At 36.6% G+C, this 12,484-nt stretch overlaps 1 protein-coding gene across 1 annotated transcript in view; it reads left to right on the top strand.

The window, feature by feature from the left end:
- castor2 (cytosolic arginine sensor for mTORC1 subunit 2) overlaps positions 1-9,570 on the top strand; it is a 29,452-nt gene extending 19,882 nt beyond the window's left edge. The window contains exons 4-9 of the mRNA XM_041052253.1: positions 4,621-4,753; positions 5,159-5,282; positions 6,013-6,123; positions 7,195-7,277; positions 7,542-7,636; positions 8,049-9,570. Of these exons, the coding sequence (XP_040908187.1) occupies positions 4,621-4,753; positions 5,159-5,282; positions 6,013-6,123; positions 7,195-7,277; positions 7,542-7,636; positions 8,049-8,111 (609 nt within the window). The 3' untranslated portion in view covers positions 8,112-9,570. The remainder of the gene's footprint in view (positions 1-4,620; positions 4,754-5,158; positions 5,283-6,012; positions 6,124-7,194; positions 7,278-7,541; positions 7,637-8,048) is intronic.
- Positions 9,571-12,484: the final 2,914 nt, after the last annotated feature.

The following is a 12,484-nucleotide window of genomic DNA, read 5'->3' as shown; positions in this document are numbered from 1 at the left end:
GCCGAAAAAAACGCCTTACTATACTATGACGTTTTTTATGACATTTTGAGGTCCAAAATTTTTTGACTTTTTTTGGCCGAAAAAAACGCCTTACTATACTATGACGTTTTTTATGACATTTTGAGGTCAAAAAAATTTTGGACTTTTTTTGGCCGAAAAAAACGCCTTACTATACTATGACGTTTTTTATGACATTTTGAGGTCAAAAAATTTTTTGACTTTTTTTGGCCGAAAAAAACGCCTTACTATACTATGACGTTTTTTATGACATTTTGAGGTCAAAAAATTTTTTGACTTTTTTTGGCCGAAAAAAACGCCTTACTATACTATGACGTTTTTTATGACATTTTGAGGTCAAAAATTTTTTTGACTTTTTTTGGCCGAAAAAAACGCCTTACTATACTATGACGTTTTTTATGACATTTTGAGGTCAAAAAATTTTTTGACTTTATTTGGCCGAAAAAAACGCCTTACTATACTATGACGTTTTTTATGACATTTTGAGGTCAAAAATTTTTTGGACTTTTTTTGGCCGAAAAAAACGCCTTACTATACTATGATGTTTTTTATGACATTTTGAGGTCAAAAAAAATTTGGACTTTTTTTGGCCGAAAAAAACGCCTTACTATACTATGACGTTTTTTATGACATTTTGAGGTCAAAAATTTTTTGGACTTTTTTTGGCCGAAAAAAACGCCTTACTATACTATGACGTTTTTTATGACATTTTGAGGTCAAAAATTTTTTGGACTTTTTTTGGCCGAAAAAAACGCCTTACTATACTATGACGTTTTTTATGACATTTTGAGGTCAAAAATTTTTTGGACTTTTTTTGGCCGAAAAAAACGCCTTACTATACTATGACGTTTTTTATGACATTTTGAGGTCCAAAATTTTTTGGACTTTTTTTGGCCGAAAAAAACGCCTTACTATACTATGACGTTTTTTATGACATTTTGAGGTCAAAAAATTTTTTGACTTTTTTTGGCCGAAAAAAACGCCTTACTATACTATGACGTTTTTTATGACATTTTGAGGTCAAAAATTTTTTTGACTTTTTTTGGCCGAAAAAAACGCCTTACTATACTATGACGTTTTTTATGACATTTTGAGGTCAAAAATTTTTTGGACTTTTTTTGGCCGAAAAAAACGCCTTACTATACTATGACGTTTTTTATGACATTTTGAGGTCAAAAATTTTTTGGACTTTTTTTGGCCGAAAAAAACGCCTTACTATACTATGACGTTTTTTATGACATTTTGAGGTCAAAAATTTTTTGGACTTTTTTTGGCCGAAAAAAACGCCTTACTATACTATGACGTTTTTTATGACATTTTGAGGTCCAAAATTTTTTGGACTTTTTTTGGCCGAAAAAAACGCCTTACTATACTATGACGTTTTTTATGACATTTTGAGGTCAAAAAAATTTTGGACTTTTTTTTGCCGAAAAAAACGCCTTACTATACTATGACGTTTTTTATGACATTTTGAGGTCAAAATTTTTTTTGACTTTTTTTGGCCGAAAAAAACGCCTTACTATACTATGACGTTTTTTATGACATTTTGAGGTCAAAAATTTTTTTGACTTTTTTTGGCCGAAAAAAACGCCTTACTATACTATGACGTTTTTTATGACATTTTGAGGTCAAAAAATGTTTTGACTTTTTTTGGCCGAAAAAAACGCCTTACTATACTATGACGTTTTTTATGACATTTTGAGGTCAAAAAAATTTTGGACTTTTTTTGGCCGAAAAAAACGCCTTACTATACTATGACGTTTTTTATGACATTTTGAGGTCAAAAAAATTTTGGACTTTTTTTGGCCGAAAAAAACGCCTTACTATACTATGACGTTTTTTATGACATTTTGAGGTCAAAAATTTTTTTGACTTTTTTTGGCCGAAAAAAACGCCTTACTATACTATGACGTTTTTTATGACATTTTGAGGTCAAAAAAAATTTGGACTTTTTTTGGCCGAAAAAAACGCCTTACTATACTATGACGTTTTTTATGACATTTTGAGGTCAAAAAATTTTTTGACTTTTTTTTGCCGAAAAAAACGCCTTACTATACTATGACGTTTTTTATGACATTTTGAGGTCAAAAAAAATTTGGACTTTTTTTGGCCGAAAAAAACGCCTTACTATACTATGACGTTTTTTATGACATTTTGAGGTCAAAAAATTTTTTGACTTTTTTTGGCCGAAAAAAACGCCTTACTATACTATGACGTTTTTTATGACATTTTGAGGTCAAAAATTTTTTTGACTTTTTTTGGCCGAAAAAAACGCCTTACTATACTATGACGTTTTTTATGACATTTTGAGGTCAAAAATTTTTTGGACTTTTTTTGGCCGAAAAAAACGCCTTACTATACTATGACGTTTTTTATGACATTTTGAGGTCAAAAAAATTTTGGACTTTTTTTGGCCGAAAAAAACGCCTTACTATACTATGACGTTTTTTTATGACATTTTGAGGTCAAAAAAATTTTGGACTTTTTTTGGCCGAAAAAAAACGCCTTACTATACTATGACGTTTTTTATGACATTTTGAGGTCTAAAATTTTTTTGACTTTTTTTGGCCGATTTTGACGCCTTACTATACTATGACGTTTTTTATGACATTTTGAGGTCAAAAAATTTTTTGACTTTTTTTGGCCGAAAAAAACGCCTTACTATACTATGACGTTTTTTATGACATTTTGAGGTCAAAATTTTTTTTGACTTTTTTTGGCCGAAAAAAACGCCTTACTATACTATGACGTTTTTTATGATATTTTGAGGTCAAAAATTTTTTGAACTTTTTTTGGCCGAAAAAAACGCCTTACTATACTATGACGTTTTTTATGACATTTTGAGGTCAAAAATTTTTTTGACTTTTTTTGGCCGATTTTGACGCCTTACTATACTATGACGTTTTTTATGACATTTTGAGGTCAAAAAATTTTTGGACTTTTTTTGGCCGAAAAAAACGCCTTACTATACTATGACGTTTTTTATGACATTTTGAGGTCAAAAAAAATTTTGACTTTTTTTGGCCGAAAAAAACGCCTTACTATACTATGACGTTTTTTATGACATTTTGAGGTCAAAAATTTTTTTGACTTTTTTTGGCCGATTTTGACGCCTTACTATACTATGATGTTTTTTATGACATTTTGAGGTCAAAAATTTTTTTGACTTTTTTTGGCCGAAAAAAATGCCTTACTATACTATGACGTTTTTTATGACATTTTGAGGTCAAAATTTTTTTGACCTCATAGTATAAAATTTTTTTTTTATACTATGACGTTTTTTATGACATTTTGAGGTCAAAAAAATTTTGGACTTTTTTTGGCCGAAAAAAACGCCTTACTATACTATGACGTTTTTTATGACATTTTGAGGTCAAAAAAATTTTGGACTTTTTTTGGCCGAAAAAAACGCCTTACTATACTATGACGTTTTTTATGACATTTTGAGGTCAAAAAATGTTTTGACTTTTTTTGGCCGAAAAAAACGCCTTACTATACTATGACGTTTTTTATGACATTTTGAGGTCAAAAAAATTTTGGACTTTTTTTGGCCGAAAAAAACGCCTTACTATACTATGACGTTTTTTTATGACATTTTGAGGTCTAAAAAAATTGTGACTATTTTTGGCCGATTTTGATGCCTTACTATACTATGACGTTTTTTATGACATTTTGAGGTTTAAAAAAATTTGGACATTTTTTGGCCGATTTTGACGCTTTACTATACTATGACGTTTTTAATGACATTTTGAGGCCATACCAAATTATGACTTTTTTTGTCTAATTTTAAAGCCTTTCTATACTATGACTTTTTTTTATGACATTTTGATGTCTTTCTAAAATATCACTTTTTTTGGCTGATTTTGAAGCCTTACTATACTATGACGTTTTTTATGACATTTTGAGCCCATACTAAAGTATGACTTTTTTTGCCAATATTGAAGCCTTACTATACTATGATGTTTTTTTATGACATTTATATAAGCATACATTTATATGCTTATAACTTACCTTCAGGTACGAGCGCTCACTGTGTGTCGTGGTCGCAGAGGGTCGAGCTAGTCGGGTCGGAATTGGGGACTGTCGTGTGGTGGATGTAGCTGCGTGTAGCTGCCGCTTACCTTTTTAGGCTAGCTGATTAATTGATTAGCCTTAGCCTAGCTCGGTTGCTCCAGGCTAAGTAGCCGGCTGACCCATAGAGTAACCGCCTCTTCGCCAAATATGAAAAGTACAGTCCCACTAAAATCCAAGATGGCGCAGCTCAAATGCCCATGGTCTGGTCACAAAACTGACTCCCTAAAACCAATGGGTGACGTCACGGGTGCTACGTCCATGTTTTATACAGTCTATGGTTTTCGAACTAAATGACATTTTTTGTATGTAATTTTCACTGTAATTTGCAGTGAAAATGTCTTTTTGACAATCGTACGTGAAGAAATGCAACAGAGGGTTAGGGGTTAGGGTTAGGGTTAGAAAAGATATATTTACTGTTTCCTCCACCTATATAAAACTCACAGTCACAAGCTGTGTTGAAAGTAAATTGCTGTTACTTTGCTCTTTGTATGTGATTATCAGAAGCCATTTTGTTTGTCTTTGTGCCAGGTTCGAGAGCGAGACCTGCCAATGGTCATGCACACGCTGTCTTCCGAATTCACTTTGCTTCGGGTGGTCAATGGGGAGACTGTTGCTGCGCACAATCTGGGAGTCACCAATGGATTTGTAAAGCCAAAACTTGGTATGTGTAAACGTTCATATGTGTAATTTTGTCTAGAAGTAAGACTTTGAAAAATGAAGACATGCAGGAGGGTGACCTGATCCTGAACCCAAACATCCTAAATATTTTCATACTATAACAGCAGATTTATTCAGGAATTTCACGTTCTAGACTATGAATCATATCACAGTAGTGATGGAACTGTAGACGTTCAAACTTCCCATATTTTAGCACTTAGCACAGGATGACTTCTACATGCTGGTTTTGAAGTTTGGCCCAAAAGTTCATTCTTGTTCTTTGACATAACAGTTTTCAAAATTGTGATGAAGCTGCATCCTCATTGTTTCCATATTTAGACCTTTCATTTAGACCTTTTCTAAGCCGTATTTGCTAGCCTCATGTATTTAATCATTTTTATTTTTCTAGTGCCCCGTCCCATCATTCACCCTTTATCTAGTCCCAGCAACATGTTCTGCGTGACCAGCCTGGACCCAGACACACTGCCCTCTGTAGCCACACTGCTCATCGACGTCATGTTTTACTCTGGAGGGTAAGAATCAGCTCGTCTTGTTTAGTACAAAGGCTTTTTAAATGTGGTAAACACAGTTTTATAATATAATGCAATCATTTCTGACATGAGAGACAGTAGAATTAAAGCCTAAATACGGGATTGGATTGATATAGTCATGTGAGTCAAAGTCAACACAACAATCACACAACAAAGTCAGTTATAACAATAACAACAGAGAAAAGACCTAGTAGAAGAAGAAAAAAAATCTTTATCAAAAAAATGTTGGCATTTATTTCAGTCATTGTTTTCTAAGTTACCATCTGCCTCTGGCTGCAGATCTGTGGCGATAACCTGGAGAAGCATCTTCCCATTTGTTGAGCTGTTGTTGTCATGCGTTACTGTGCTTTGAGACCAGTGATCACCACACCCTCTGATCTGTATTCCACCTCAGTCAGGCCTTCTGCACTTTGCACTGCTGCACCTACACGAACAGAAATAGCAGGCGTGCGTGGAGATGCCCACGCACACCTAACGTTCTGTGATTATTACATTATACATATACATTATTTTATCTCCCCTTGTATAAAACAAAACACCATTATAAACACATAAAGGTTGAAAATCTGCAAAGAGTTCCCTGAGATAACTGTCACAATTTGAACATTATTAAAACTGACTGAACTATGAGTGCGGCTGATCACAGGGTAGGAAAAATGTGACTTTTGCATCATTAGTAAAACCACACTGAGCGCTTTCCTTACCTTCCTAGGCCAAAAGAGCCTGGAGCATCCAGTGAAGACTCCAGCCACATCCGCTTCTTCTCCTTCTCCCTGATCGAGGGCTACATCTCTCTGGTCATGGACGAACAGACAACTCAAAGGTTGAGTAGAGGGAAACAGCTGCGATACAAAGCTACATATTTATACTGCTGCCATGTTATTAGTCACACTTGTTCTTTCAAGACGTTGTTTTCCTTTAGCCAGTGCCAGGCAGGGACATGATGTTTATGCAGGGGGGACAAATTTATGATTGTTGTTGGAGGGAGCGATTAGTTTGTTGCTAAGCAATAACAGAGCAGTCGGGTATATACAATGTACTTTAGTCGCAGTGGGTTTCAGTCTGACTCATTTATTCTCCACTGCGTCCCCCTCTTTTTCACAGTAGACTCTCTAATTAAGCAGACAGGATATAAAGAAACCTGAGCAGCTGCAGATCCCATGTGGTTGCTCCTCTAGTAGCACATCTGATCGTGCGTTGTCCCATTCATAAAGGAGGAATTACTAATATGGGTTGTTAATGACTTTAAGCCATGTGGAGGTAAAATAATAATTGGGCCAAACTTTCATTATATATTTTTTTTAAAGTTCATATTTTATTAGTGCAGCATGTAGGTCAGCCGTGTCCCCACATTTATGTAAGGCCTAATGTGTTGCCTTAAAGGAATGGGTCACCCATTTTACCATACTTCACAATGGCTCTCTTATTCCGTGCAGGTTGGTCAGCAGTAACAGAACTGACCTGCTCCCATTGTTGGATGGTTAATAGTTAGCTTCTTGTGCTGCACCTCCACACAGTATCTGTTAACCCTGCCAGGTGTCTGCCGTTTGTTAACTGCGGCAAAACAAAGAAGTGCTCTAAAGTAGAGTGAGGCACAACAAGGTGAAGATGTCAATCTTCCAAAACTGTATGTAAAAATAGATGATTTATTGATTTAAAACTTCACTGTAGGAATTAAAGTCCATCCGAAATGAATGTGTTCAGAGATGCAGACCACAGACGGTAGCAACGACACAACACCAAAATCATTAGCCTGCAAAAGTTAGCTAAATGTTTCTGTTGGATTTTAACATTTTTAAAATCTATAATAATATTATTTATTTGCTCCATTTAAATGTAAAAGAAAACTTCTGTACTGACCTTTTAATTTGTTGATTCCTTTGTTCTCTTCAAGGTTTCCAAACAACGTTCTCTTCACCAGTGCATCTGGTGAGCTTTGGAAAATGGTTCGCATCGGGGGACAGCCTTTAGGATTCGGTGAGTTTGTTTTCTTCTGACTTTTTCTCTGTTAGACGGTAAAATATCGGATATGTGTGCTATAGTATCAGTAAAATAAATACACACATTAATGATACAGTTGATCGTACAGGTGCTGCAGTCTTGTGCTGTTATGTAAATATAAGTATAGGATTGTGATTGAGGCCAGAAAACACTCTTATTATTGTGTGAAATAATATCCACCTTAAATTAATAGTGTTAAATAACATCCAGTTTTTTTATTTTATTATTTCCCCCCCATAGATGAGTGTGGCATCGTGGCTCAGATATCAGAACCCCTGGCAACAGCTGACATTCCAGCTTACTACATTAGTACCTTCAAGTTTGACCACGCCCTGGTAAGGAAGGAGCCTCAAGTTCATTTTGATTTAACTCTGTAAATTTACTGCAGAGCTGCAAATATTAGTTTAATTAGTTGGCAACAATTTCGATAACTTATTCATAATTTTCGACCAACATTAGACGGTCCCAGGTTCTCAACTGTGAGAATTTGCTGCTTTTTATTGTCTTATATTATACTTACTGTAATATTTTTGAATTTTGGACCGTTGGCCGGACAAATCAGTACATTTGATGACGTTACTTCAGTCTCTAGAAAACTACGATCAGTTTATTTTATTTTTTGCAAAAAAGCGATCAACAAATCAATTGATGATTAGAAAAAAAAAAAAGCTTTTTTACAGCCAAGTTACAGCCCTGATCTGCTGCTGGCAGACGGTTATAAAACCTTGTGTCTTCTCTCTTCTCCAGGTTCCCGAGGAAAACATCCAGAGCGTGATCGGAGCGCTGCGGACCGAGAGCACATCACAGTGAAGGAAACCATTAAAAACAACCGTTTTCAAAGTCGTTTCGTTCAAACATTTTATCATGTCCAAAAAGTGCCAAGAGCTTATTAGCAGACTACTGTGGACCGGCTCTGAAAGAAGGAAGGGATATAAGCACAGAGTGTGGGTGGAGTTTTTGGGCGGGGGGGCGGGGTTGTGACAGTGTGATAGGGATGCCTTTGTTACTTGATCATTTTCTTTACCCTCACCCCTCCTTCCTTCCTTGGCACTCGAGGCCCTCCGCTGCCTGCTCCGGTAGTTGTTGCTTTAGTTCACCAGACTCAGTATGTTTCTTTCCCTCTCTGAAGCTGCTTCTTCCCACTCCCTGACCCCCACGAGCACCATACTGTATTAGTTACATAATTGCTCTCATGGAAGGATGACGAATGTACTCAAAAACAGAAGAAATATATATATATATATCAAGCTCTCCTTTTTTTTTTTCACAGGTCATTTTTCTTCTCAGTGCCAAGATGTTTGAATGCCTAAACCAATGCCTTTGTCAAAATACTACAGGTGTGTGCAATTTCGGAGACAGCCAATGGTGACAAACAGCCTGGTTGAGTAAAATGTTTTTTTGTTTTTTTTTTGTTTTGTTTTTGCTTTTATTAGTTGTTGAACATGTTTTAATTACACCAGATGATGTGGCTGTTGGGAGTCCCTTCAGACTCAGAAGTGAGATTCAGATGCTTGGCCTGGTCAAACATGAAGTGAATTCAAGATCTTTATGAGGAATTAATGTTTTAGTGCTGTGATCAGTTTCATGCATTCACACTGTGAGCAACCTGATTGATGGGTCACACAGAATCAGCCGAATCGGTGGAATTTAACCAGGTAGAGCAAATTTTTTAAACAGACTAATTAATTCTTTAGCTAGCGAGCACACTCTAATTAAAAAAATAATCAGTGATAATTTTGATTTAATCACTGAAATTGCTTTAAAACATTTTGGCAATACAGATATTTTTGCTGTCCTTTGTCTGATACTGTAAATTCAATCTAGATTGAAACTAGATGGATTGGCACAACATCTGATTCATGGTTCCCAGATGAGGCGTCCTAACTTTTCATCCAGCGCCATCATCAGGTCAAAATTTCAAATCATCCAGTACTTTTCCATCAGTCTCAGCTAAATTTAAAACAGCTAAATAAAAAACATTAAAATGCTGTTTAGAACATTAACCTACCAACACTAAGATTTTGTATGACATAACATTGCACTGCACAGCATGTTAGCAACCACTACCAGATCAGCCACTGTCATGTTTACATTTACTTCAACAACTGCTGAGGATCAAAAACAAACTTTTGTCCATCTTACAGTTTAGTTCTCTTTACAATCAGCAGCACAGCCATACGAATACGCCAGCATTGCTTTTGTCTCTTTCTTCTTTTGTATTTTACTGATTAATTTAAAAAAAATATATATATATGTAAAAAATTGTCACTAAAAAACTGAAAAAATGTAATTAAAATAAATATAATATTTGTTCCTTCATTCAAGCCTGGATGTTAAAACATCAAATTAGAAAATTCAGTAGGTTTCCCTGTGCTGAGGATGGTGTTTAAAAATTAGGTGCTTTTGCTCAAAGAAAGAATTTGACATTTTGAGAAATATGCTTATTCACTTTCCTAGAGGACTGATAACAGTCTGTGAATCAACTATGGAGCTGGAGCTAGCAGGTGATTAGCTTAGCTTAGCATAAACACTGGAAGCAAGGGGTAAAATACATCTACAAACAGCTCTAAACTTCACACATTAAAACTTTGCGTCTTGTTAAATCTCAACACAAACAGAAATGTAAAATCAATAGTTGCAGGGAGCACTGGCTTTCTGGAAAGACGGGAGTTGTTCATCAGTAAATAGTTAACACTAAGTAAAAGCTTTGGTTTTAAAGGCCGATCGCAGAAGGTCAGCATATGCCGGCGCTCCCCGACCAACAAGCCTTAACGGTCTATCTTAACAGAAAATTGTCTGCGTTTTGTCGTCACTTTCGATGACCTGATGAATCATGTTGCTCACAGTGTGAACCCACAGTAAGACCTGATGACAAATGCAATGATGGAAATGTTTGCATCTACAGTAGTAATAAATTACTGAGCCACTTTGACAATGTTCTACAATAATGACAGAGAGAGTGTGCTAAGCATAAGCTAAGGTTCACACAGGGGAAGGAACGTTTCCCTCCAAGCCCTGGTGTCCATTTAGGTTTTGAAGCTGCCCCTCCCCTGCCCCGGTCTGCACTTTAATGCAGGTTCCACCCCACAGGCCTGCTGTACTGATGTGAAAATGGGGAGGGCTATTTACTTTAGAAAGATCCTGTCCAGATGGGGAGATTTCTGTTGGTCTTAAGCGTTTGGTGATAATGTTTTTCTTTTTTTTTCCTCTCTCTCTCTTTTCTTTTTTTTCATGACACCTTGCACCAAACAGCAACCTTTCTTCTGATCAGTTTTGGTTAGTAGAAACCTTGTATTTATCAGTGTTAATACATGAGGAAGGTGACATTTCTTCTGATTCCATTTCAAAGAAAACGTTAAAAGCTTTTCATTTGGAGCTTCTTGTGTGGAAAAAATAAATAAATAAACAAGCTTTTTTTTTTTTGGAGCTTGACACGTGTTACTGTCTTTACTTACCAACGGGGATCATCCTCTCACTCTCATTCACTCCCGATGTGTTCTTTAATCAGTCATCTTTGCCGAGTCTGGTCCTCGGTGCTTCCAGATGAACTGTCAATCAGATTATTCAATCAAACTTTTTGGTATTTAAAAATATAACACTAAACATTGGCCTAAAATATAATCTAAGAGTTAATATACTTGCATTGGTCTGTAATCTACTACAAGTATATATATTTTTTTGATAATACTTAAACTTTTTCACTAAAGTTACTAAGTGTATAAAAGAAATCTAATTTAATGGGCAGATTGCTGTGAAATTTACTGAGCACATTCATGCTCCCCAGTGGGAGCAATCAGTCTCTCTCTGGCACCACCCTGAGGACAAAATGACTCCAGGTTAGGGTTAAGGTAACCTATTGGAGGTAAGGGGAATCTGACTTCAACACATCATCGTGTACTGTTTCAGTGCTGAACTGGGGCTGGGAAATATAACAGGGGCCTATCATGATGTGTTGATGCAGGTCAGCCCACGAGGAACCACATCACAAAGCTGCCTGTGTTTGGGCTTACACAGAAAACACTGGGTGCAGATGTTTTCAAACGCATCATATGCCACTGGTGTGCTTTGCCCTTAATAAGAAGGCTGCAGTTAAACAACTACCACAAGTGGTAGAATTATAATACTAAGACACTGTAACAGTAGCACAAGCAGCAAACTCATAAAATCTTCAATCTTCTCTCAGAAGTTATACACTCTCACTGAAATGCCCCTATGGACTAGTTCTCACTCCTTCTATCAAACTCTTTCATAACGTACAAAGCAACTGCAGACTTCTGGGGGTGGAGGGTTACTGATGTAGAGTTGATGTACTTTGATTTATAACTTTCATGTGCAAATGCACATTTAGTACACACACCTGTCCTTCTGTCGGTGTCTTGACCACTGGACTGGACTCCGATGATACCCTCCCTCCGCTTCAGCCTGCAGCAAATGGATGACAGCGGGAAAGACTGCAGGTATATCAGTTGTCTGTATTATCTGACCTGAGCAAACAAAGCAGAGAACAGCCAGGTCCTTGTAGCCCTGCGCGGGTGCCTCCACACGCCACCTTTTCTCCGGTTCAGCTCACTTCAGGGAGGACGAGGGCTGTTCCAGCTGCAGAAACCCTCTCTGTAGAGCAGGGTTAAAGGAGCAGACGTGGTATGTTAGTGTTTTCCCTTATCGTGATCATCTTTCTCCTTACATAATCCCCGGCGGTTCAACTTTACGGTTCACTGACCTGTCAGAAAAGGCTTCTGCTTGTATCTCAGTTCCCACTCACTACAATTTAGCACAAGTTAGAAAACAAAACTCCAGTGGATCTGCAAATAGACGAGCATCTCTTCAACGCTAATTGAAATGCATCACTTCACCCCCGTTTGATCAATTCACATTCTGAGGAGCTGCAGATTCACTGGTGGGAAATCTCCACCCACAGAAATGACAATTCAAAACATCCCAGGTGACACATAAACAGCAGTGAGTCAGAACTTCATCCAGGTAAAGCAGGACATCGACAGCAACAACACATTTTCATGTCACACCCAAATCCTACTCCTATGCATCCAAATGCAGCTCAAATTTGAATTGTACTTCCAGAAAAAAGAAGCAATAAAAATAAACATGCTAATTAATGTGAATATTAGAAGTTTCTAAAGTCAGATGTGACCAAAGAATTGCAGAAGAGAGTCCAATATAAAGAA

Source organism: Toxotes jaculatrix, chromosome 12, assembly GCF_017976425.1.
Source record: "Toxotes jaculatrix isolate fToxJac2 chromosome 12, fToxJac2.pri, whole genome shotgun sequence".
Taxonomy (NCBI): Eukaryota; Metazoa; Chordata; class Actinopteri; family Toxotidae; genus Toxotes; species Toxotes jaculatrix.
Note: the sequence above shows the minus strand (reverse complement) of the source record. Positions and strands in the feature narration are given on the sequence as shown.